The 26868-nt window shown below is 41.9% G+C and overlaps 1 protein-coding gene across 1 annotated transcript; it reads right to left on the bottom strand.

The window, feature by feature from the left end:
• Window positions 1–392: 392 nt before the first annotated feature.
• TMED10 (transmembrane p24 trafficking protein 10) lies at window positions 393–23623 on the bottom strand. The gene is made up of 5 exons (XM_053379051.1): window positions 23319–23623; window positions 17629–17749; window positions 9407–9486; window positions 1642–1768; window positions 393–764 (listed from the first exon to the last, which is right to left on the bottom strand). The coding sequence occupies exons 1-5, from the start codon at window positions 23565–23567 to the stop codon at window positions 643–645; spliced, it is 699 nt and encodes a 232-aa protein (XP_053235026.1). The 5' UTR covers window positions 23568–23623; the 3' UTR covers window positions 393–642.
• Between the last annotated feature and the right edge of the window lie 3245 nt (window positions 23624–26868).

The raw sequence follows: 26868 nt of genomic DNA, 5'->3' as shown, positions 1-26868 counted from the left end.
TTTTAGAACAAGGGAAGCAATGACTTCAGAGAATGGGATAGGATGAAAACAAGAGCATTTGTAGATAAAGCCTTTCTTCTGTAATTTAAACAACACAGCTCTGTTATTTTCCAACTGTCCTTCCTGCTTCTATACATAAAAATATCAAATATTCTGACAGACAAATGCCACTGACAGTTCCTTCTCCACTCCAAAAGTGTAGCTACTGATCAATTTGCAACAAGATCTCTTCTGGCTCCCTCTCAAAATTCTGTGGTAAGAGATAGAATGCTGAAAGTTTAACAAATTGCATGTATTCAAGTGGCTTACAGGATCAATCTGGTGACATACAGGAAGAGGTCACCTGACCTCATTTGTAAGGGAGAGAAAAAGACAGCGTAAGAGCCAACCACAGCTGTCATGACAGTTTTATTTCATCCCTGTCCAAGAGTCCCCAAAATCACAACTCCCACCGTCTTCCATGTCTATCCAATAATAGTTCAGAAGCATCCTGACCGCGTTCTATACCAGCATTTCCCTCCCTCCCCCTGGGGATCCATTGCAGAAAAAGCTCTGTTTGGCAGGTCAACCCTGAGGTGGCTCTAAACAGCCATAGTTGGGTCTCTGTTGTTCTGCTGGGGTTTAAAAGAGGGGGAACTGCCCCTATTCAATCAGCTTCTTGGCCTTGAAGAAACGACGCAAATAGAAGACCTGCCAGGTAGCCAGTCCAATGAGGCAGAACATCGAAAAAATGCTGAAGTATAGTACCCGAATGTTGGTAGATTCTGAAACGGGAAAAACAAAAAGCAAAAAGCTTGTTACTCAGAACAAATGGCAAGAATCCCTAAGCCAGCCCTCCAATGCCTTCAACCCCACAAACCACCTAGTATTTTTCATCTGAAGCATTCATATAAAACTAAGTACCAGAAAGATAAGCTCTTTGAACTGTGGGCCAAGTGGATCCAAAAAAGGCTCAGCTTTCATTCTGTTAAAAAAAAAGGGCAACTCAAGATCCTCTCTCTTAAATTTGAAAATTGTGCAGGCGGAAATTATAACCATTTCTATTAGTATTATTATACAGGGGTTCTTGCGAAAGGCTTTGGTGTTCACAGATGGAGCCTGTCTGCCACACAAGAATATTGGTTCCTTCACCATAGAATTTTTATACCTCTGCTGCCAACCTCTTGCCTATACCTCTATTTCTTTCAATGGAAGAAGGGAAAGTCAAAATTCTACAAAAGCTAATAAGAGTAAAATACACACTGAAGTTGCTTATACAAATAAGTACAAAATAAAATTTTGCCCATTACATTCTACACACAGAAATTGAATTTTCTTGGGGCCAAATAAGAAGAGTCCTGGCTGCATATGATAACAAGAAAGTAACAGAATCCCAAGTGAGTGTAAAGAGAAGGGAGTGCCATGACTCCAGTAGATTTGGTGGAAAGGGGGCTTATGGGCATAGCAGCATAACAGTTATGGTGGTGAAACATTCCAGTGATCCTAACAGTATGTTTATAAGTTGATAGATGATGCATCAGACAGCCTTGTCTACACTATAAAGCAGGTATCAAGTAAGCATCATGGCAACATTATCCCCAACCATATGCATTAGTGAGAGCAACATAACAACAATATTACTCCCTGAGTTGGAGTACGTACCATTGGTGTCCCGCATCTCCTCTTCCCTCTTCTTCATGTAGGCAAAGTCATTGACAATAGACTCTGAAAGATCCTCCAGGCGTCGCAGCTCCAGCTCCAGTGGCTTCAGCTTCTCTACTTTAGCAATCTGTAAAAAAGAGAGACAGAGACTGAAAATCACAGCCAGAATAAGATTGTGTTCCCATCACTTGAAAAGAGGGTCCTGATGCAAACAGTCCTGTCTGTGGCATAGTCTCTAGCGACAAAATCAAAACCAAACTAACTAACCACTTGCACCACAGAGAATGCAAATGAAAGAATAGGGAGGGCGGAAGGAGAGGCTTGAATAGACATCCTCATCTGCTGTTCGTAACCAGGGAGGATGTCTTCTTGTTCAATTGCCTCCTTTTCAGTGCCTTGGCATGCATCTCCCCTCCTGGGTAACCTAAAATAGTAATCTGGAAGCCTTCACAGCAGATTTTTGAGGTCAACAAAGCCATAATTTTTCAGCCAACAGAATCTCCAATATCCTTAATTTCTTAGAGATGTTAGGAAATTTTCCAGTGCCTAAACCAGTGACAAAGCCACTTTGATAGTTTCTTGTTTTAAAACAATCAAGCAGTAAATAAATGTAAATAAATAAATAAATATTGAACATTCACACCAAATCTATAATTAAACACCCATATTTGCATTTTCCAGGAGGGGAGATACATGCCCAAAGCTGTACAAAGGCAACCTTTTAACAAGATGGTAGCCTCTCCATATAGCAAATATGGATGTCTAACCAAGTGTTTTCAGTTTTTTCATTTGCATTCTCTATGGTGCAAGTGTCAAATTGGTTTTCATTTTACACTACACTTCTGGACAAATTTCAAGAGGAGGTATTTCAGAGGAGCACAAAATATTTGGTGAGAGGATTCTCATTTTGCTGCTCCACATGGACAGCGCAAGAAACATTTAATAAATTTTGTAGATTAATTAAGAACAGATATGCATGCATTGCTGATGAGGAGTACACCTCTTACTTATCAAACTACAAAAGCCTGGGCAAATAAAGATGTTTTCAATCAGCATTTGAAACCTCACAATGTGGGACAGTTGCATTGCTAAGGGCCATTATTCCAGAGTAGGGGACCTACTACAGAGAAGGCCCATCTATACATCCTTTTACTCTAAACCCTGGTGGGGGGCAGTGAACAAGCCCTACCCTACCAATCTTAAGGACTGAATTGGTTTGCATTGAATGAGGAGCTCCTGCAGGTATCTGGGCCCCAAGCTTTGTAAACCATCACCAGCACCTTGAATTGAGCCCAGGCACATATAGGGAGCTACTGCAGTGCTTTACTCCCAGCTAAATGGGTACAGGACTGCAGCCTAAGAGTAATCTGGTATCACCAGGCCCATGCAGAGCTTGTCTTAGGCCCGGGTCGGTCTTGGCATGACAGCAGCCCGTCAGGGCCCCCTGGCCCTCTTAGGCCTCCCCCAGGGCAAGTGTACCTGGCTGCCCCTCTGCCTCCCACATAGGCCTGGGTATAACCCCAAATTAAAAATCCACATTTTTGTTGCTACAACAGAAGTAGGAAACACATTGACCTAGCCTCCTTTGCCACTACAACACTGTGAAAGAAGAAAAATGGACATACATAGTAAAAAAAATAGAGAGCATTCTGGATTAAAGATGGTGCCTGGCTTTGAGAATGTTGAAGGCCACTGTTCTGTATTTTTTATTTTATGTTATTGTTTTTCAAAATGGAGCAAAGTAAGTCTCTGAGGCTTACCTTAAACACATTTGCCCAAGTAACCTCCACTGCACACAGTTGGACTTACTTTTGAATAAGCATGGGAAGGACATCTCTTTTAACTTTTTTGCTTACATATTTCTCCAAGTTGCACCATACATCCCTGTTCAGGAAATAGGCTTCCAAAGATTTAGTAAACCCGATCCCACCCTCTGATGTCTGGCCAATGAGAGTAAAGGCACTAGGATGATTCACAAGCAAGGGAAGCAGTGATTTCCTGTTTCATTTCCCTCCATTGCCTATAATAACCATTTATGGAGAAGGGCAATGTATCCGTACTTCCCTTCTTTGTCAATTATTTAAAAAATAATTTGTTCTACGTTGTCCTGATTTTTCTGACTTGTGAACAATAGCAGCGGGTGCACTGTATCCTTTTTCCTAGTTCGGCTTGGTGGCCTCTAGGCACTTTTAAATTAACATTTAAATAATCTTTTAAAAAATTTAATTAATAAGCATATTCGTCTGTAGCACAGAAAACAAGTCTCATGCAGCCAGAAAAGCTATTTGGGAAGAGCAGCATAGCTGGAGGAGCTATATCCAAATACAGTAATAGGTTTAACATTTCCGCAAGTTCAAACTGCAAGGGGTTTAATGTAGCTGCAGTGGAGCTGGGCAGTGACAGTTCATCACAGCAGCAGGGCACAGGAGGAGTGGGTGGAGGTGAGGAGAGGGGCAGAGCCTGAGAGGGCAGTGGGCCAGGTAGAGAAATGACATCGAGGTCACTGACCCCTGTAACAGAACAAACAATAGGACAGCAGATTTACTACAATGGTGGCTGTTCATTGCAAGGCCACAAGGGGGCAATCAAACAGCAGCTTTTCATAATTTAACTAAATAACTGGATTAAGTAATCGTCTCACTTATGTTTTAATGCTGAATGATAAAATCAAGGCTTAGAAAGCTACATGGCCATAGCTCTACCAAGCAGAATCTGAAAGTTTCAGGAGAACTTTACAAGTTCTGTCAATTTTTTGTTTGCGTTTGGTTTTTCATAAGCAAGGATGCAGAAAAGGGGGGGGGACCAATGCTCTGTTTAGCAAGAGAAAAATACTGAAATGCTGGGAACAGTTTTTGCACAAATTTCAATATCCTGAAAAATACCTCAATTCTTATGAGAGGGTTTCTGATACAACAGAACGCAATAAAGAAGAGAAGTCAAAATGAGAAGAAAGATAAAATTTTGGAGAAAATAAAAGAAAGTGAGAAGAAATTGAGGGCAAAACCAAAGTCGCAGGAGATTTTGAGAGAAATAAAACTATATCAAGTACAATATATGGAAATGATGAATCAGGAAATAGAATGGAAAATTAAACAAATGAGACAAAAGACATTTGAATCAGCCAATAAATGTGGGAAACTGTTGGCTTGGCAAATGAAAAAAAGACAAAAACTAAATACTATTACAAATTTAGAAGTGGAAGGAAAGAACATACATAACCCAATTGAGATTAGAAATTGTTTCCAGAGGTATTTTAAACAATTATATTCACAAGGGCCACAGAAAGAAATGGACATAGACCGATTTTTGAAAATAAATGGATTACAAAAAATCTCCCAAGAAAGTAAATTAATGTTGAACTATAAAATATCTGAACAGGAAGTAGAAGGTGCCATTCAAAATATGCAATTGGGCAAATCTCCAGGACCGGATGGGCTGACTTCTAGATATTATAGATCTTTGAAAGAGTGGTTATTACAACCTTTGAAGGAAGTCTGCAATGAAATTTTGGAAGGGAAGAGGGCACCAGAGTCGTGGAAAGAGGCGTATATTACACTTATACCGAAAACAGAGACTGAAAAGACTCAGCTTAAGAACTACCGCCCTATATTGTTACTTAATGTGGATTACAAAATTTTTGCTGACATTTTGGCCAAGAGATTGAAAAAAGTATTGATGGAAGAGATTCATAAGGACCAAGCGGGCTTTCTCCCGGGAAGACATTTGTCTGATAATCTGAGGAACATAATTGACATCCTGGAAAAATTAGAAGTAAATATAAACACTAAAGCAGTTCTGATATTTGTGGACGCGGAGAAAGCTTTTGACAATATCTCCTGGAGTTTTATGAAAAAGAACCTACAGGGGATGGGGGTAGGCCAAGGTTTTGAAAATGGTATAGGTGCAATATATTCTGAACAAAAGGCAAAATTAATTGTAAATAATGTGGTGACAGAAGAATTTAAGATAGAAAAAGGGACACGACAGGGGTGCCCAATCTCCCCATTGCTTTTTATATCGGTTCTGGAGGTTCTGCTGAATATGATTAGAAGGGACCGGTTGGTTAAAGGTATACAGGTAGGAGCCAAACAGTACAAATTGAGAGCATTCGCAGATGATTTAGTATTGACGTTACAGGAGCCAGAATCTAGTACTAAAAGGGTTTTAGAACTAATTCAAGAATTTGGTCAAGTGGCAGGATTCAAACTGAACAAGTCAAAAACTAAGGTTTTAGAGAAAAATTTAACACCGATTGAAAGAGAGAGGTTTCAGAATGAGACAGGTCTGACTGTGGTCAAGAAAGTGAAATACTTGGGGATTAACATGACAGCAAAAAATGGGAACTTATTTAAAGATAATTATGAAAAATGTTGGATGGAGGTGAAAAAAGATTTAGAAATTTGGTCAAACTTGAAGCTTTCCTTGTTGGGTCGAATTACAGCTATAAAGATGAATGTTTTGCCTAGAATGCTATTTTTGTTTCAAACACTGCAAATTGTGGACAAGATGGATTGTTTCAAGAAGTGGCAGAAAGATATTTCTAGATTTGTCTGGCAGGGCAAGAAGCCCAGAATAAAATTCAAGATATTAACTGATGCAAAGGAAAGGGGTGGATTTGCCCTGCCAGACTTTAAACTTTACTATGAATCAGCAGCATTCTGGCTGCTTCCTGAGAACACAGACATTTTGGATTTAGAAGGTTTTAACAATGTTTTTGGGTGGCATGCATATTTGTGGTACGACAAGGTTAAAGCACATAAAGCATTTAAGAACCATATTGTTAGGAAAGCTTTGTTCAATGTTTGGATAAGATATAAGGATTTATTGGAAAATAAAACCCCAAGGTGGCTGTGACCAATGGAAGCAAAAGCCCAGAAAAAGCTCAATATGGAGGCCAAATGGCCGAAATATTGGGAAATTTTGGAACAAGAGGGAGATAGACTAAAACTGCAGAGCTTTGAGAAACTAAAAAACAAAGTGCGAGATTGGCTTCATTATTATCAGATAATGGAGGCATATAATTTGGATAAGAAAATTGGCTTCCAGGTGGAAAAATCAAAATTAGAAACAGAACTGTTAGAACCCAAAACTAAGATTTTGTCAAAGATGTATAACTTGCTGTTGAAATGGAATACTCAGGATGAAACGGTGAAATCTGCTATGATTAAATGGGCACAAGATGTTGGACATAACATTATGTTTGCTGACTGGGAACAGTTGTGGACCACAGGTATGAAATTCACGGCATGCAATGCCTTAAGAGAGAATATTATGAAAATGATATACAGGTGGTACATGACCCCAGTCAAGCTTGCAAAAATATATCATTTGCCCGATAATAAATGTTGGAAATGCAAAGAAACTGAAGGTACATTCTTTCACCTTTGGTGGACGTGCCCAAGAATTAAGGCTTTCTGGGAAATGATCTATAATGAAATGAAAAAGGTATTTAAATATACCTTCCTGAAGAAACCAGAGGCCTTTCTTCTGGGCATTGTCGGCCAATTGGTGCCAAAGAAGGACAGAACTTTTTTTATGTACGCTACCAACAGCAGCAAGAATACTTATTGCAAAGTATTGGAAGACACAAGATCTACCCGCTTTGGAAGAATGGCAGATGAAGGTGATGGACTATATGAGATTGGCAGAAATGACCGGCAGAATCCGAGACCAGGGAGAAGAGTCGGTGGAAGAAGATTGGAAGAAATTTAAAGATTATCTACAGAAATATTGTAAAATTAATGAATGTTAGAATGATGTTGGATTGAAATTAAGTGGTTTCCAGCTGTAATGCTTTAAGAGAACATGAAAAAAGGATTATAAATAGGTAATAATATAATGGTAAGGATTTGCTGAACCAACAATTTGTGGTGGAATACAAAAAAGGGAGGTATGAGGAGGTCCGGGAAACAAGTTAAAGGAAAATAAGCAATGGAAAATTTATGTGTTTTTAATTATTCTTATTTTGTATTTTTGTTATTTATCTGTTTTCTTTTCTTTTTCACTTTATTGTAATACCTTAAAAAATCTTAATAAATATCTTATAAAAAAAGAAAAGAAAAATACCTCAATTCATGAGGTCAGCTATCAGCTACTAGCCTCTGCCCTCTCGCCCATATACCTTGTCGCAGGTGCCTACTGGACTCCAATCGTCTGTTAAACCAACATCTTCTCTCATTAAGGATATGTTTTTAGGATTACATGGCTGTGAAAAGAATCTGCACTCCTGACATATGCAATCCATGCATAAGGATTGCACAGATTCTCCTGCTGTTTTCTGCTAGTCCAAATGGACCCCCAAATCAGCACAGTACCAGACCTCTGCACTCACAATTTATTTTATTAAGTGCCCCGATTCCCATTTAAGTATACCAATACAAGGGAAAACAGCATTCAGAAGCACCTTTAGTCTCCAACAACAAAAAATGAAATAGGTTTCTGTTTTGACTCTTAACAAAGCATGCCAACAAGGCATGAGAGCAATGGCCCTTCCCTGGCACTGTGTATCCTAGTATACTGCCTCTGAAGATGGGAAACTTTATTTAGTGACCATATGTTATTAGCCATTGATAGACCTATCCATGAATGCACCCAATCAGCTGTAAAACTATATATGAAACAATAAATTTCTCCCTGCAATGAGATAATCTCTTTCTACATTGGGGAAAATTGTGAATAAAGCAACCATGAAATGTTTATTTTAGACTGGTATCATGCTCCTATCCCAGTCTGTGCAGGAAAGGAACTGAAATGTAAGAAAAGGGTTCATGGCCATCAAAAAGCAGTATAAAAAGGGAAAGGTCATACCTTAGTACTCTGAACATAAATTTTTTTTCCTTCCAGTAGCACCTTAAAGACCAACTAAGTTAGTTCTTGGTATGAGCTTTCGTGTGCATGCACACTTCTTCAGATACATACCAAGCTCATACCAAGAACTAACTTAGTTGGTCTTTAAGGTGCTACTGGAAGGAAAAAAAATTTTTGTTTTGACTATGGCAGACCAACACAGCTACCTTTCTGTAACTGGTACTCTGAACATATGAGAGTTACTTTCGTCTGGATTGCATCAAATGAAACTATCTTATCCAGTCAGATAGTACTGATCCATATAGTCCTGTATCAGGTCTCCAAGATCTCAGGCAGGAGTCTTTGCTAGTACTTCCTGCCAGAGATCCTTTTAACTGGAGATACCAATTCAAGACCCTCTGTGTGCAAAGAAAATACACTACTACTGAATTATGAATTACCCTTTGCATGCACAAGATTGAAGTTTCAATCCCTAGCATCCCTAGAAAGCCCGTTTCTGAGCTTTTAAGAGAGCCATAAATACTTGGCTAGATGGACCCGTAGTCCAACAAAGTACAAGGTAGCTTCATGCTATGTCAGCAGCGTTAGGGGCAGTATTTTTCTGAATGCCAGTTGTTTGAAACTGCAAGCTGAGGGAGTTCTGTTCAACTTGGGTCCTGCTTACAGGCCTGCTGTAGACATCTGGCTGGCCACTCTGAGCGAGAAAATGCTAGATATCCTGTTTACTGAATAAATTCAGCTTCATAGTGGATAAATTCCTTGCCAAGCAGCAGATTCCTAACTGTGTTTAGCAACTTCAAAACAACTGTTCTAGATAAGCGCTTCACTCAGGGAAGCCCTAGGAATCAGGGAGACTGGGAAAACAGCATTGAACTGTGAGCCTCAAGGCCACATACAGTTGTCACGTGAGTGTCAGGAAGAGAATCAAGAGGCACAGGCAGCAAAAGCAGAGATGTACCTCCTCGTAGTTCTTTGCTTCTACTCCATGCTTCATGTTCAAGGTCACGAACTGGTCTGGCATCCGCCCTGTTCCTGGAACTGCAATGAAAGGATTCATTGTATGAAGCGCTCAGGCTGCCAGGAAATTCCCAGCCACCCGCCCCCCAATACACAGCAGGGAGGGATTTGCGGCTCTCCTCCTGTACAAGCCTCGGAACAGCTAAAGAGGCAGCTCAACTATGCCCAAAATCACAGAAAAATCTACAGATAGCATTGGCTAAGGTAGGAACTCTGAGAAGTAATGAGAACAAGCTGCAATGAAGCATGTGGAGCGTGCAAAACACCAGGCACTCTGATTTCCTGGTCTTCGTTCCACTCTCTAGCAATAAGGAAACATGGGATCAGTTTAGAGCTAGACAAGCTGGTAAGAACTAAGTGCTAATTCTAGTCAAATAGAAAAGCGAGAATAAACCTGAAGTGGTGTGTTAGACTGAACAGATGAAAAATAATAACACAATGAACAGATTTTTCCAAAGTTAAAAATCACCTAGCCAAATATAAAACCACTGTGGAATGGAAAAGCAGAAACAACCCTTGTGGCACTGCTATAATACCTGATTGACTCCTGCCCTCCTTCTTACCTCCCTTCTCCTTATTCAAATTATTCCTCCCCAACCCCAAACTTTAAAACTGCCACAAACCTGGTTATCTAGTGAGTATAAATAGTTCCCAAGCAACCAGGTCTGGTCTAGAGGGTCTTCCCTCTGCAATTTACCCCTTGATAATCCAGTTCAACCCCTGCCAATGCAGGAAATCCACTACTACTATAACCTCAACAGTTTCTAACTAAGGAAAGCCCACCTTCCTCTCAAGCAGTTTGTTCCACTGCTGAAAGCTCTCCCCAGTGAGGTCCACTTGGTGCCTCTACCGACATAGTTTTGGTACCAGGTAATAAAATACATTTTTTCCTCAGACATTTGATAGATTATGAAGATGATGCTGTGTCTGTTGTTTGTGTGCTGCCAAAGCTTCTGGCAGCTGTTATTGGGTGGGTGGGTGTGGTGTTGTGTATATTTTTCATGAAATGCATGTTTCTTTCTGAATGTGTTAACATTACAATGTATTTATGTTTTTGTTTTTAAGTATGTTTCAATTTGTTTGGAAACCTCTGTGTATTAAGCAACTTACAAGTCTACTATATTACGATGGTAATGATAGCAGTCTATACTGTTTAGAAGTTCTTCCTAATGTTTAGACAGAATACTTTATATTTTAGCTACCTGCTTTGGAGTCTGATCTCTAGGACAACACCAAATAGATTTGCTCCATCATCTATGTCAGTGGTTCTCACAGGGTGTAGTGCGCTACACTGGTGTGGCAGGAGAGGATGGCAATTACAAAATAGTTGTGTCCTGTGTTATAAATCAAGAACTGCTAGTTGTTGTTTCTTTTTGTTTTCCGATGTATTTCTGATCAATAAAAAAAAATCAGTGTGGTGTGAGCAAATTTATATTCAGAAAGTGTGGCCCAGAGAAGAAAGTTTGAGAAACACTGAACAATGTGACACCCATCCTCAAGTATCTGAATGGCACAATCCTTCTTAATTATCTCTTCTCAAGGCTAAACATACCCTAGTCCTTCAACCTTCCCACAGAGGACTTTATCTCCAGGCCCCTCTTCATCTTTGCCATCCTCCTCTGGATACATTCCAGTTTGCTGATATCCTTCTTAAACTGCGGTGACCCAAACTACAACTATTTATCTCTTAAGAAAAAAAGGGAGGTAGAACTGCATGCATTTTTCCCCTCAGGCTCTCGGTTCCTAGATAATTATGTTCTCAGCACTGATAATAGGTTCTGGACCTAGCAAGGTGGACCAGATTGAAGGAGGGCAGCAAGAATATGACCATCTACCTTAAGCTCAGAGCTATGCTGTGAACAACCCCTTTGCATGTTTACTTCAAAATAAGTCACCCCAGTTTATGGGGCTTACTCACATTCCTATAAACACTTACCTGGGAGTAAGACCCACTGATAATATTGGGACTTGCTTCCTGAATATGCATGCATAAGAAAGCTGCATTTGTCAGCTTGGTCAGAAAAGAGAAATGTTTTGAATACACTTTTTTAATCTGGCTATTTTGGACGAAGGGGATGATTGCTTCTTACTATTTCTACTTTGAAGTAATTCTCTTTCTTTGTTAATCTGCCAATCCCAGATCAGCTGTTTTTTGACCCATTACTTTTAAGGGCATGGGATTAAAGGATTTTAAGTGGGGTTACGAAACTGTAGTTATGCCAAATGGAAGAAGTATGGCACAGTATCAATTGGGTCATGTTATGTCAGACACAGCATTACTTAAGGTAACAGATATCTTAAAACAAGCTCAGGACATAATAAAGAGCCCATGATCTAGCCAATCAGTTTGTCATTCTGGTGTTTGCATTAAGCATGACAGGCAACGAAAACACTGTGGAGAAAATAGTATGAGGCTGTTCTCCTCCTCCCCCCTTTTAAAAAAAATAAGGAACTATCCCCTGTTTTGCAACATATGCAAATAGCCTGCCTTCCCCAGACTTAAAAAAAAAAAGAAAAAGCTAGCTAACCAAACTCCCTATCCACCAAAGAGCCCCTAGCTAGTACATGCACCTCTACTACCATGTTAGAAATTAGCCAGACACCAGGCCCATTTTGCGACGGGTGCAGGTCCAATTGTGACCACGTGGAGATCTCTGGATGCCAGGTTGGCAACTGACATCTCCATCTGGCTTTCACTTCCAGCTTTCTTAAGCAGGTAAGCAGAAAAGCTTATTTATTGCATTTATATCCCAACCACTTTCTCCAAGGAGTTCATGGTTCATCTCTCTCCTCAGTTAATCCCTACAACCACCCTGTGAGGTGGGTTAAGAGGCTGTAACTGGCTCAAGGTCACCTGGGGAGCTTCATGATTGGGTGGGGATTTGAACCCCGATCTCCCAGGTCCTAGTCCAACACTCTAACCACTACACCACACTGGCCTCCTAGAGTACTTCTGTACCGTTTGCCATATGTCTTGAATTTCCCGGATATATTCGGAACACTGCAGCCGAGATCAGTGTCTGGGCAGAAAATGGCGAAATGTCTGGGGAAATCGGCAGGGTCCTTTTTGCAGATTTCCCTCAGAAATAGCTCAAAAACATCCAATTTCTTTGCAATTTTGCTCAACAACTTTTCAGTCCGGATCGTCACTTTCAGAAATATGGCAACCCTAACTTCTGCTATGGGACAACTATATAAACTAAGCAGGTAAATAAATATGGGGAAAGCAAAATGTCACTTAGAGAAGGCTCTGAAATATTTTCCTTGAAGCTTGAATTTGTTTTATTAGGATTGTTTTATTTGATGTTTTGATGTGTTGTAAACCGCTTTGCTTTGAGATTCCCCCCCCCCTTTAAAATATGAAGTGGTATAGAAATGAAATAATAAGAATAAGACAAAATCCCACTGGGGGGAAATGGTGCCTAGACATTCTGCTGTGGCAGCTGTAACCTAGGTTTAAGCTGCCATTTGGAGATAGCTTATACACCTGAGTTTCTAACACTGTCCTACTACTGGGATCAGATACATTAGGCTGTGGTCTCACCTCCTCCATGAAACAGGGAAGGCACCAGGCATTGGCACTGTTGCAGTACCTTTAAGGAATGGCCACCAGCAGTTTCTGGATCCTATCTGCCAACTTCATGCAGCCAGTGGGCAACTGCTGGTTCCCACAGGAGGAGAGAGTACTTTGGGGCTTAAATCCTGCTTGCAGGTTTGCCACAGGCACCTGGTTGGCCAGAGTCAGAGCAGGAGGCTGGGCTAGATGGACTACTGGCCTCATCCAGCAGGCATTTCTTATATTCTTATATACCCACCCTTCTTCTATGATTCTGCCAATGAAGGTAGACTTATTTCAGTGTCCCAATTCACAGGTAGGTGGCAGCACAGCACAGTATATGAAATGCAGTGTGGGGGTAGGGAAGAGAACTGCTCTTCTTCACTGGATAGAAACAGGAGTACTTTCCATGGTGCTGCTCCTGACAGCTTCCAAGATGCCATAAATATATGTAGTTTTCATAATGGTAAATGAGCAAGGCAGTCCCCTACTTCACATGCCATAAGAATCATTGTTTCCAGTTTTTATGCAAGCTTTGAATTTCTGCTATAGCCATGGAAACTAGTTTACACAGTGAATTTGAAAAATACTAATTTCAGTGACATAAGTGAACTCAGCAGGGACTTGTGGATAAAAATGCACAGGATTATGAGGAACATCCATAATTTGCAGAAACCCTGGTAAAGCTTTGGGTCCTTACACTGAGATGACAGGAAAATAGGAAGAACAGCATATGGACTATATGCCTAACTCGTAACATAAAAGTAAGAATTGTTAGGATAATAAAAGTGCTTAGAACTCATGTTGGATATGCACCATACCAATGTTTTAAATAAGAGAAATGACAAAGCACCCCAAATGACTTCAAAGGTAGAGAAAATACAGAAATCAATACCACACTGACTTAAAAAATCCAAGTGATGATATATATATACTTTGCTTAGGGGGGGAAATGTTCATGATAAAAGTGAGAATAAGCAAGTAAAATATACTTGACAGGGTAGAACGTGTAATAAAAAACCAAATGGTCACTTCCACTTTAGAAGATAAAGTGTCTTCCATGCCACTATTACACATTCTAGTCTCCCTTAAAACTTAAAACAATCTCCCTTAAAAACATAAAACCACACAACTGTAGATTCTACAATCTCCCTTAGAACCACAGAATCCCACAACTGTGGAGTTGGAAGGCACCCCCCAAGGATAATCTAGTCCAATCTCCTGAAATGCAGGAATCACTACTAATGCAGGTTTTATATGAAAAATAGTTTGTACAACATTCTAGCCAAACGCTGCCATAACAGTCTGGAATTGATGAACCATATAAAAATCAATATGGGATAACTATTTACACTGCAACAAGGCAACCTACAAATCATGCACTTGTAGTTGCAAAGTTGTTCCTCAGATCAGAAACAAGAATCCAGCAACATCTAGTCTCAGTACAGTATCTGCTTAGAGAATTGGACTAAATCCAAGCTCATAATAAAATTAAGACTGTTTTGGTTACACAATGTTATGAAGTATGTCTGACACTCATTCAAAAAAGTCACTTAAGGTTTGATGGTTAGAAAACAATTTCTGGTTATGGGTCCTGTGGGAAGGAACTTTTTAACAAAGTCTTCCACTTTTAACAGCAAAATAAATAGATAAATAAAGGGTAGATAAATAGATAAATAACAAGAGAATGAAAGGAATGTTCCAGGTTAGGCTTTCAACATGTGCTTGTTGTAAAAAAACAATAGTAATACTTATGGAGAATTAATTTTTACATAGTAGATCATTAAAAGTCATTCTGGTGTTGAGGATACAAAACAGCAATAAGGCAAGTGAGTAACACATGCAATATATTCCAAGCTTCCACATACAATACAAGAAGCAGAGGGGCTGGGGCAACCCAGTCAGATATGTGGCATATAAATAATAATTTTATTATTATTTTATTATTACAAGCATAGAATTACACAAGCACAACTGTGCTGCCCCCAAAGCAGAATGTTTGACGCAAGGGAAGAGCTCTGGGATAACAATTTAGCGCTCACAATGGGGATCTCCCTAAGTCTTGCAAGGCAGCTCTTTCCTCTACTGGGGTCCCTGCGCAAAAAGCTGTGCCTTTCGCTTCCTCTTCCTCATTTTTGTGGCCAAGTGCTTGAGAAATCACAGTTGCTCAGGCCTCACCTGGCCCAACCGCCCAAATGTTGCAGCTCTGCCTTCTCAAGGCAGCTAAAACCCTACAGCCATTGACCGCCACAGGGTCCTCAGCTACTCTGCAGAAAACATGTCTAAACTTAATGCCACTAATCTAATAATACAAAGAACTGTAGAGATTATTTGTTTAGGGGCACTCTACTACAACTACCAAGGTTTGAGATGAACAGGATGCTGCCGTTAGTTATCTTGGGACACAGACAATTCAACATCCTTCAAAAGGCAAAAACAGTCTGTAACAACCTCTTCCCCTTTTTCTGCACAATAAACTATTAAGGCATAACCCCCAAAGTTAGCAATCACATAACTAAAGTTTTGCATGTTTCCACACAGTGTGTCTGGGAGGGAGGGAAAAGAATTATCTCCTCAAATTTACACCTCTTAAAACCTTCCTTGGTAGGCTAAACAACACCATTCATGCATACAGGGAGAATCTGACAAACCTGACTAAATTTTTGTATTCTCGGGGCCCCTCAACAGAACTCATAGCTGCTTTGTCCCCATCTGCTCAGAATAGTGTCCTGGGATCCTGCCTTGTCAATACAGGGTATTTTGCTAATCTTTTATTTTTAATGCAACCTACCATCTTCTGAATCCTTTAATAAATATATTAAATTTAAAACCTAGAGTTTAGTCATGAGGCTCCACTTTAGGAGCCTTACACACTATTCTGCTGATGCTACTGATGCCTACTTAGGTCTATCTCCCATTTATGATGCTGTTACATTTACGTCACCCATATAATCAGATTAACGTATTTAAAATGTATTCTAATAAAATCCCACACCTATATTGTTCTGTTCTCAGAAAGCATACTTTAGCCAAGGAATATACTCTTCCCCTAAAAACAGTTGTGAATTTCACTCCAACATAGTTTTTCTAGTATAGACCTCTTTTGGTAAACTAGAGGTATTTTTATATTTAGAAAGGCCATAACACATAGGCTCACTGGTAAGTATGTTGTTAGCTGGTTTTAACAAGTCTTTTGATTCACCTGTTTGTTTTTATGTGTTTTTAAAAAACTTTTATTGCTGTTTGATTGTATTTTTAATATTTTGTTGCACTTGTATTACTGTTAACTTGTGAAAAGGGCATAAAATTAACAAATAAATAAATCTCTGAGATTCAGAACATTGAGACTCTCCCACCTAAGTACATCATGGGCTCATAGAACAGAAGACATATACATGACCTAGAAGTTCCAACAGTGACAGTGAAAGCAGGAAGCTCCCTTGAACCTCAACAAGATGACCACTGTCCATTTGTGTTGAGAAGCAGCATTAAATATGCCTGGAGGTGTTGTGGACTATTTGCCCTAAACTTCAACCCAAATCTTCATGAGGAAGAGGGGCAAATGCGTCACTCCCAAAGGAAATGTCAGCTCTAAGACTTGTTAAGCAATTGCCCTCAAGATCTGGGTACATAATCAACGTCCTGCACACTTCCCCTTCTTCCTCTCGTGATAGAATATACCAATGCAGCGGGCCCTCGGTCATTATAACTAAGTGCCACGTCTCTACAAGAAAACGGTTTCTGGCTGGTTTAGAGATGCTAGCAACTGATTAATGAAGAGACTGAGTTCCATCTCCAAGAAGTGGAAAGTGAACAAGCAGGGGTGCATGGACCAATAGAGTAGGGAACAATAAGACTTAACACTGGCTTTGAGGAACCACACAGCACAGAAAGAGTATTAGCTAAGTGAGGGAATGATAAAGACCAAATTTAGTATTCCCTTGCCTCTTGTACAGAAAATTCAGTGTACTGATGGTGGAATCCCTCTTGGATGTCTCATATAAATAGGGAACAATGGTGTTAATTTCCACCTGAAGCAGAAAGGAGAATCAACTGCAGTGTCTGTGTTTCTTCCTTTTCCCTCTCTGTTTACTGGCTGGGAACAGTTGGTTGTGCCCGTGCCCTCTCAATGGCAGGTGTGTATGGGCTATAGGCTACAGTGTGGAGAATCTGGGCCCTCTCCTAAATAAAATTCCAGTAACTACACATCTCTATCTGCTGTGGAAGACAGCAAAGCACTTCTTTCATGAAGAGACTCATAAGACTTCTGTCATAGCCAACCAGTCCTCTTCTATGACCCTGTTTTTCTTGTGTCTCATTCTGGATTATAAAATTTCCTTTGGGTGGGCAATTGTGATTTCAGCACTGCTCAAATGCAAACACTTCTGGGAAGGAATGCAACAACTGGCATTCATTAGTAATTTTAGGAACTGACTCCCTTGGGATTAAATGTTCTCTCTCAGTCCAGAAGACCTCAAAACACTTGGCAGAGCAGATACCCCTGGCCCTTGCTCAACATTACCCTTTTAAATGGATCGTACAAGAGATGGATGAGAAAGTAGAGAAGAGGCATACCAGGAGCACCAAAGAGGGACTATCACACTTACCCACAGGGAGCTTGCTCTCAAAGCAGGCTTCAAACATGTCGTAATCCTCCGTGGTGAAAGCAAATTTGCCCTTAGTTGCATCCTCCTTGACATAGAGAATATGCCCAGCTGAGTCAGTAATCTGTAGGAAATATGAAAAATAAGAGAGGCAAAGTAGTTAACATTCAAGTTCTATGTTAAATTTTATGGGAGGGGGAGGAAGAGAAGACAAAGATCTTCCTAGAACACTTGGGCAACTGACTTCTGTGCTTTCCTTGTCCCCACCATAGGTGAAGAGATTTTTGCTAAAATTTTAATTTCAAATTCATTTATACTGCCTCCATTATTAGCCTCTGGCATGTTAAGTTGAAGACATTCCCATAAAAGCATCCACTAAAAACAAAAGTCAGAAGATGATGTGGGAATGGGGGGGGGGGGAAAATGAACTCATTCACTTTACAAAACATACATTATCAGCAGCTCTGAGTAGGACAAGCTTTGGGTTTACAGTGACCAGCCAATAATTGCATAATTTATAATTGCATAACTAATAGCTCTGGGAGACAGCACATTTGTATGCTCCCCCACTGCCAAAGGAGCAAACATAAAATAAAGCAAGCTTTAAAGGTCCCATGAGAGCATGTTAAAAGCCATGTGAGGCCTTGTTTACTGCAGTAATAGCTTCTCCTTAAACATGGTTCTTCCATAAAGAAGTGACTGATGCATGCACACACAAACTAGTTCCTTTCCACCATTAGATGGACCATGTCCAAAAATATATTATGCCAGCTCTACTTTTCTCTTCATCTGGCACAAGAAGATAGTTGCCTACATACTGCCAGGCACGTTGCCCTAAGTATACCTAGTATGGGCAAACTGCTTAAAAGTCAGCCTACACAATTGTGGGGGAGCAACCATTCAGGGAGGGGGGAATGTTCCACCACAATACTCTGGCATTATGCACAGTAACATCATCATCCTTCACAAACACAGCTTTTCTCCTCATACTGCCAGCCTGAACAATAAGCACCCACACGAGACTGAGATCAAGTAGGATGAGAGCCATTAAAGAACCTCCACTACGTAACCAACTAGCACATTGGGTACATTCTTCCAGAACGGAAAGCCTAACTGTTAATTATGGGATGTCATGATCAGAGAGCAAGCACCACAGTGATGAGCCATTAAAACACGTGAAAATGGCGTGACAAAGAATCACTGTTAACTGCAAATGATAAATCCCAGTCAACAGCTGATCTGAGACTAAGGTCTTCAAGCAGAATTTTGTCTCTGGAAAATAAACTAATGTGTGATCATTAATAACTTGTCTACCCTGACATGTTAAGGTGCTAATGTGAGCAGCTCGTCAAAAAAACCCAGACTTTAAAACTTTTTATTCTGGATGAGCAGAGCAGGCCCATGCAGACTTGGGGGCAGCCAGGTACACTTGCCCCAGGCCTTGGAGGGGTAAGCAAGCTGGGGGTCCCCACCAGAGACCAACTGCTTTTTTGCTTGAATTTATATCTTTATTCTAACAAGACTCCCACCCCAGGCCCCAGAGAAGATCTTTACATGCCTGGAGCAGAGGATATTTGTTCTGTAGTTATTTCATCAATTGCCAAAGTCAGGACCCAACAAAGGCTGCTGGCATATAATACCCTATTACATAAGTGTGGCCTTCTGGGGGAAGGAATGCTTAATGTACAATCTCAAACTAAGTTAAGACTTCATTGACCAGCATGCTAGACCACTCCTGGATAATGAGTATTTGGGTGGGGGGTGAAACACAGGCATCATTAACAGCAGTTTTAGGTAATTAATGCTAAGAGATGGTTTGTTTAGTCAAATTGTGGTTTGTTTTGATGTCTGAACCCAGTCCAATGTATTAATGGTGGTTTGTTTGCTAGCCATAAACTATGTGAAGCCATGGTTTGTCGCTAGCTTATGAAACATGGCGTGTTTCAACTCCTTTGGCACAATGGGGGGGTGTGTCTGGCTGTTAACCAGAAGGATTGTGGTTTGAGCCTACCCAGGGCAGAATGTGGGCAGAATTTCTGCACTGCACGGCATTGATGGCCCTTGGGGTCCTTTCCAACTCTACAATTCTATGATTCTAACTATATTTTGGTCTATATTATGTCTAAACCCAGCAGCTTTGCTTAACCATTAATTGTTTGCCAACCCCACTCCAAGCTACAGAGCCACAAGGCAAGAATAGTTGGAAACCAAACCAAGCTTTGGAAAAACAAGTCATGGCTGATTTGCTAATTTACAGGACAATTCATGCTTTGTAGCATTTATGGGTGAAAGCAGCCATTGTGTAGTAGCATCCAACTCCCACCCACCCAACCCACAAGTACATGTGTAGTGCTGCACTTCTGAAAAATGTACTTTCATAAGCAGGCTGTTTAATTTTTATATATTTACAATTTTTTGTTTCTAAGTCTCATGAAGGAAAGCATACACACACAGAGAGGCACGGAGGCAAGTGGACACCAGACAACATGGTGTAAAAAGTACTTGTATCAAACTAACATCAGAACAGAGGAAGGGGGGCAGAATCCACCCACATATGAAGCAAGTGCCTTTTTACAAGAGATACAACTATTTTTAAAAATACATTTTAGTTCCCAGAATCTTTCTGACAGCTTAAGAACTTCCACAGCAGGAAGCATTTGTCCAAAAGAGGATGGTGAGGAACCTGGAAAGCAAGTCTTATGATGAACGGTTGAAAAACTAGGGGGTGTTTAGCCTAGAGAAGATGGAAGGGGAGGGAGGAGGAATGTGATGATGGTCTTCAAATATATTGAAGGGCTGTCATGAAAAGATGAAGAATACGTTTCTTCTCTGTTGCTTCACAGGGCAGGATTAAAAGGAATAGGAGAAAATTCCATGGAAGCAAATTTCAGCTAACTTCCACACACTAAGAGCTTTAAAAGAGTACTGTATTAGACAAATTCATGGAAAACAAGGCTAACAACAACTACAAGCCATGATTGGCCATGTTTTACCTCTACTGTCAGAGGCATTATGCCTCTGAATATCAGTTGCTGGGAATCATGGGTGAGTAGAGTGCTGTTTGTGTCCAGCTTGCAGGTTTCTCACAGGCATCTGGTCAGTCACTGTGAGATAAGGATGCTGGACTAGCTGGGCCACTGGTCTGACCCATCAGACTCATCTTATGTTATTTGTTGTTATAAAAGGGAACAGACTACCTCATAGGGGCTGTCTTTCACTGGGATATTTAAACAGAGGGTGGAGAGCTATCTGTCAGGGATGCTCTAGTTACACCTTATGTAACTGAACCTGCACTGAACAGGGGCTGGGCGAGATCACCTTCAGGGTGCCTTCCAAAACGTATTTATTTATTACATTTATATACCACCTTTATCTTCCAAGCTCAAGGTGGTATACACGGTTCTCCTCCCCATTTCATCCCCTGTGAGGTAGGTTAGGCTAAGAGATGGTGATTGGCTCAAGGTTATCCACTGAGCTTCATGTCTGAATGGGGATTCAAACCCCGGTCTCCCAGGTCATAGTCTAACCATTACGCCAACCTGTGCCTAATTTCCTCTAAATTAGACAACTATGATGAAGGAAGGAAATATTAGAAACCAATAATGGTGTTTTGTGTGACAGGAACGCTGTGGAACGAAAACAAATTCCAGGGTTACATCCTCTTCATTTATTTCAAAAGTACATTGCCTCTTTAGCCACTATTTTGCACCTGGCTTTGGTTGGTGGCTGTTAGTATTCTAGTAATAAAGCAAAGGAGATCCTGCCAGCATGAAATCTACCCACCACTAATATACAGAAACCTGGGCCACAGGCCTTTCTGCTTGGTTTTATGCATGCTGACTCAGACATAAATAAGTCCCACAACTTCAATGTGATTTATTCCAGAGGAAGGGTGGTTAGGAATGCAGTCTCTGTTGCATGTAACAGGCTGTGTATCCCAAAACTGACACATCACTCTAGTAGTTGCAAGTATTCTTCCCCAGACTGGTCATACTGCATGGTATCCAAGACCAAAGCAAAATCCTTTTCTTGGTCAATGAGGACAGATCAACACAAGAAAGAACCTGGGGTTGCTGCTGAAAACCAACAGCCATATTTCAAGGGCCCTACATTATTGGCTACTATCTAACCCTATGGGAACACACAACATACCAATAATTTAACATGGACCAAGTTTAACTAAATTAGTACCAGGATGATGGCTCTCAAAATGGGGCTTCTCCATATGCTTTGTAACAAATTGTTCTGCTCTTATATTTAAAAGCAGCTGCAAAAACTAATATCAGAATGTCACAGCAGTGTTAGAAACTCAGATATAGAAGCTAGGCGCTAAATGGCACCTTAAGCCTAAGTTGTGGCCACCACAACAGAATGTCTATTTGCCAGCAGGTTGGACTAGATAACCCTCAAGGTCCCTTTGAATGGTACAATTCTATGATCTCAATTACACTGCTTGACTATAGCTTACTCTTACCACAATTTACTTGTCCCAGTATGTGAGGAGAAACATACACAGTGGAAATGGTATTAACTATGTATTAAGGCAGAGGTTTTTTTAATTGTGGTGAGTTCCATTTGTGTGGCCTGTGGAAAAGCTGCGGGACAGTCAGCTATATCTGTACTCAGCCCTGCACTTACTTTCCTAGATGTGACAATGAAGGACTAAGATGCCCAGCAAGGGGTCCATGATTCACACAGCAGTGCAGAGGCACAAGACATGTATTTTGCTGCGCCTGAATCAGCAGGCTCGATGGAGATGCCAGTTGCCAACCTGGCAAGAAATCTCCACCATATTGTTGCAACTGAACTCGCCCCAATAGCAAAACGGACCTGGCGCCTGGGGAATTTCGAACACCGTGTCACAGAGCCCTGACTTTTCACAGCTTGAGGATACACTTGTCTTGGTAGCATCACTGCTGTCGTGAAAGCTACAAACCGTTGCACCATTTCATCACTGGAATTCATCTTTCCATCACCTGGCAGCTAACAACCACTCTCTTTGTTTTCTGTTTCATGGTGGGGGGTGGAGGTGGGAATGCTTTCCTCCTCTTGAAACTTGGGATGGAGTTCTTCAGTCCACTTCTTATTCTGAGGATGCAACAGCCCCCTCCGACTATGGGCTGCATGCTCAAAAGCAAAGGACAACTGTACTAAGGAGGAACAAAATAAAATAAATAAAATAAAAAATTCATTCCAGTAGCACCTTAGAGACTACTGGAAGGATTTTTAAATTTTATTTTATTTCGACTATGGCAGACCAACACGGCTACCTACCTGTAACTTGTACTAAGGAGGGCAAAACTCAGCGAGGGCGGGGGTGGGGAAGAGATGGGAAGTTAAAAGAGCTGTCGTGGGTACGAGGCACGGAAGAGTGTTTCCTCAAGAGAGCAGAGGAGGGCCCGGAGCTGAGGCCTAGTTCCGCCTTCCGCCTTTCGGCCTTATCAGGAGAGCCGCGCAAAGCTGACGTGTCCTTACAAGGGAAGGGCCTGGAAGGCAGCAGAGCCGCCGGTAGCGCCCCGAGGCCTACGCAACGCCTCCGCCCGCGGCTCCCCGCCCTCTCACGGCGCGCTGTGAATAACACGGGCGGGGGGTGGGCACGGGCGAGGGGTGGGGGCGCTGCCTGCCCGCGCCTGTTCTGGATCAGCCTCCCGGTGTCCCCCCCCCCGCGCGAAGCCCCCGCTTCCCCTCTGCACCTTGAGGTTGGCGGACGGGCCGCTCGACGAGCCCGGCGGGGCGACGACCTCGTACTCGCCGGTGACGAGCATGTCTCGGTGGATCTCCTCGCGCAGGCATTTGCGGGCCTTGCCCGGCAGCTGGAAGGAGATGGGCCGCGCGGGGCCCGGCAGCAGGACGAGCAGGAGGAGGGCGAGGAGGGGCGGGAGCGAGGCCGGCCTCGGCGGCGAACGGCCGCCGGGGAGCGGCAGCGGCAACGGCAGCAGCATGGCGCGAGCACGTCCGAGCGACACAAGGCCGGGATTTCTGCCTCCGCCCCCCCCCCGCGCTGCTGCCGGCTCCAGGCACGTGACCCGCTGCCGCTTACGTGACGGGAGGGAAGTGGAGGAGGAGGCCGCTGCGCGCCCAGCCAGGCAGCTGGGAGAAGCCTTAGCGGGCATGGCCTGGAGAAGGAGGGAGCTATTGGCTCCGAGATACTGGGGCTTAAATTGAACCCCAGGAGCACCGTTTTCAGCGTCATTTCAGGGCTGGGGCGCGAAGAGTCACCCTGAGGAGGGGAGCTGCCTTTGAGTATACGCAGTGTACCTTGTTGTTGTTGTTTAGTCGTGCCCGACTCTTCGTGACCCCATGGACCAGAGCACGCCAGGCGCTCCTGTCTTCTACTGCTTCCCGCAGTTTGGTCAGACTCATGCTGGTAGCTTCAAGAACACTGTCCGCCCATCTCGTCCTCTGTCGTCCCCTTCTCCTTGTGCCCTCAATCTTTCCCAGCATCAGGGTCTTTTCCAGGGAATCTTCTCTTCTCATGAGGTGGCCAAAGTACTGGAGCCTCAGCTTCACGATCTGTCCTTCCAGTGAGCACTCAGGGCTGATTTCCTTAAGAATGGATGCATTTGATCTTCTTGCAGTCCATGGGACTCTCAAGAGTCTTCTCCAGCACCATAATTCAAAAGCATCAATTCTTCGGCAATCAGCCTTCTTTATGGTCCAGCTCTCACTTCCATACATCACTTCTGGGAAAACCATGGCGTTAACTATACAGACCTTTGTTGGCAAGGTGATGTCTCTGCTTTTTAAGATGCTGTCTAGGTTTGTCATCGCCTTTCTCCCAAGAAGCAGGCGTCTTTTAATTTCGTGACTGCTGTCACCCTCTGCAGTGATCATGGAACCCAAGAAAGTAAAATCTCTCACTGCCTCCATTTCTTCCCCTTCTATTTGCCAGGAGGTGATGGTCCCAGTGGCCATGATCTTCGTTTTTTTGATGTTGAGCTTCAGACCATATTTTGCGCTCTCTTCTTTCACCCTCATTAAAAGGTTCTTTAATTCCTCCTCACTTTCTGCCATCAAGGTTGTGTCATCTGCATATAAGTGTACCTTATACGTGGCCTTTTCTTGCTACAGGATTAAGCCGAGGTTGGATGGCCATCTGCCATGGATGATTCAGCTGAGATTCCTTCCAGGGTTGGACAAGATGACACACGGGACCCCTTCCCAACTCTATGATGCTATCTATGAACGTTGCCTCTGTATTTGGAGTATATGCAGCTAGATCAAAGCGGGTAGGTGGGTGGGTGGCCGAATCTGCCTGTGTCGGTGCTGTAAGATGGTGCTCCTTACTCACCTGAAATGAAGTCTTACTTAAAGCAACAGGATTACTTTTTACTGGATGGGTTTAGGATCAGCATGGCTAGTTTGTCTCTGCATACCAGCTGCTGGCAAATCAAATGTGGCCCCAGTGTTGTTATTGCTTCTTCTTTCTTCTTCTTTGGCGATCACTCGTAGCCGAGTAAGATTGTCTTCCATAAACACAGTTTTAACAATGAGTCCGTAAGTGATTACAGAGGCCAATTCTGGATCCACACATCCTTCCACAATGGGGACATTGGTTTCCAGGCGGGAGTTGATCACAGTGTGAATTTGCCAAGCATGCCTTCATCTTGGCACGTTTCTCCCTTGCGTCCTGAGTTCGAGTGTCTTTTAGTACTTCTGTTAAATGGAACATTAACTAAAATACTAAGTAGCCTGGAAGCTGCATAGGCACACACTATAGTTTGTGCCACCATTGGAAAGGAAATGGCATCAGTTGAAGTCAAGGGATTGCCAGTTTGTGATCTAGAAAAAGCAGCCCCTGTTTAACAACACCTGCCTAGTGTTGCAGACCACTAACATACACAAACCTAGCTTTGAAGAGGAGCTGCAGTCCTGCCTGCCATAGCAGGCAGAAGGCTGTGTGAGAAGAGGACTCCATAACACCAAGACTGAAGTCAATATGCTTGATTAGCGTCTTCCTTAGCAGTCTTTCTGTGAAGATCTTGTTCCATAAAGTCGGTGCCACACACTACTGATTCTTATCCCCATCTTATGTTTTTAATGTGACATAGCATATCAGTATACTTCTTTTGCATCTAGTAGCCTCTGATTTTGCATAAGCAGTACCCACTCCTTGCACATATGTCTTTTTTTAAAGCTAAGTTAAGCCAACGTTCAGAAGAAGAAAACTATTAAATTAGTGTTGGCAAACGTATGTCTCTGTATAGCTTTTATCAATAAAGTGTGAAATTCTGCATTGACCCTGGGACGATTAATGCACAATCTAAGTGTGCGGATTATATATATGTAATAGAAGAAGCAATTTCAGGCTTGTGCATGGCTTTGACCATGCATAGAACCTTTAATGTAAACAGAGAACTGGGATCTGTGTGCCTAAATACAAGTGCAGGCCCTGCTCCTAAAACCCAGGCACACTTTGTCATGGTATATGAATATTGTGCAAGCCCAAATTTATGTGCCCCACCATGTGTATAACCAGACACCAGGACTGCGTGTGAAATGCACTTTGCACTGGTTTAAAGGTCCATGTACGGAAGCATGCTTTCAGTTAATGTACTGTATATCTCTCTTAGTGAGTTTATTTGTTGTTCTAGGCTTGGCACAAGGAGTTTTAAAAAAGTCATAGTTGTCCAATCGTACAAAGTGTATGTGCATATAACAGGAGATATGTATATGTGCAGCCAGAAATCATCTTTGAAGTTTCTGTTCATGGCCAAACTGGCAAGTTGCTATTCAGGTTAAAATAAGCTTGCTTATTCAGCCGTGTTAACTTCAAAGACACCACCAGCTGCATATGCACATGGCTTTGTAGGATGTTGGCCAAAATCAACTAAAAGCAAACATGAAAATAATTTCTGTATTGAAGCAAACTACCATCACTCCATTTCCTGCACCTGGTGCAAGGTTAAATTGGTTTTGATAGGGAAATGAACATGGCAGAATCTGGTCTGAAAGATACATATTAGGTCAAAAAGAGAAGTGTAGAACTCAACACAACTGAGGATCGAACAATTCTTTTGATTAGATTTCATATTACACATTTTGCAGCCTGTCTCCACTGAAGATGCTACAAATGACTGAATAAGTAGTCATTCATGCTTTTGCTGCTCTTGAGCTAACAAAGGTCATGGTTTCATTTTTATAATAATTTGTGCTTCCAGGATTTGGGACAATCTTAATACGGCACATGAAGAGAGATAACATGTTCCAGCTATCATGCTCCCATCTGTCAGTCTCCTCATT

This window comes from Podarcis raffonei, chromosome 1 (assembly GCF_027172205.1).
Source record: "Podarcis raffonei isolate rPodRaf1 chromosome 1, rPodRaf1.pri, whole genome shotgun sequence".
In the NCBI taxonomy this organism is placed as follows: domain Eukaryota; kingdom Metazoa; phylum Chordata; class Lepidosauria; order Squamata; family Lacertidae; genus Podarcis; species Podarcis raffonei.
The sequence above is the reverse complement of the archived record's forward strand: the minus strand, read 5'-3'. Positions and strand labels throughout refer to the sequence as shown.

Bases quoted from the DNA above. Each gene is read 5' to 3' on its own strand.
- TMED10 (XM_053379051.1), bottom strand. From the start codon at position 23,567: ATGCTGCTGCCGTTGCCGCTGCCGCTCCCCGGCGGCCGTTCGCCGCCG. The intron at 9,487-17,628 runs GTAAGTGTGATA...CTTTCATTGCAG, and splicing joins TGAGAGCAAGCTCCCTGTGG to TTCCAGGAACAGGGCGGATG. The intron at 765-1,641 runs GTACGTACTCCA...TTCCCGTTTCAG, and splicing joins GGAGATGCGGGACACCAATG to AATCTACCAACATTCGGGTA.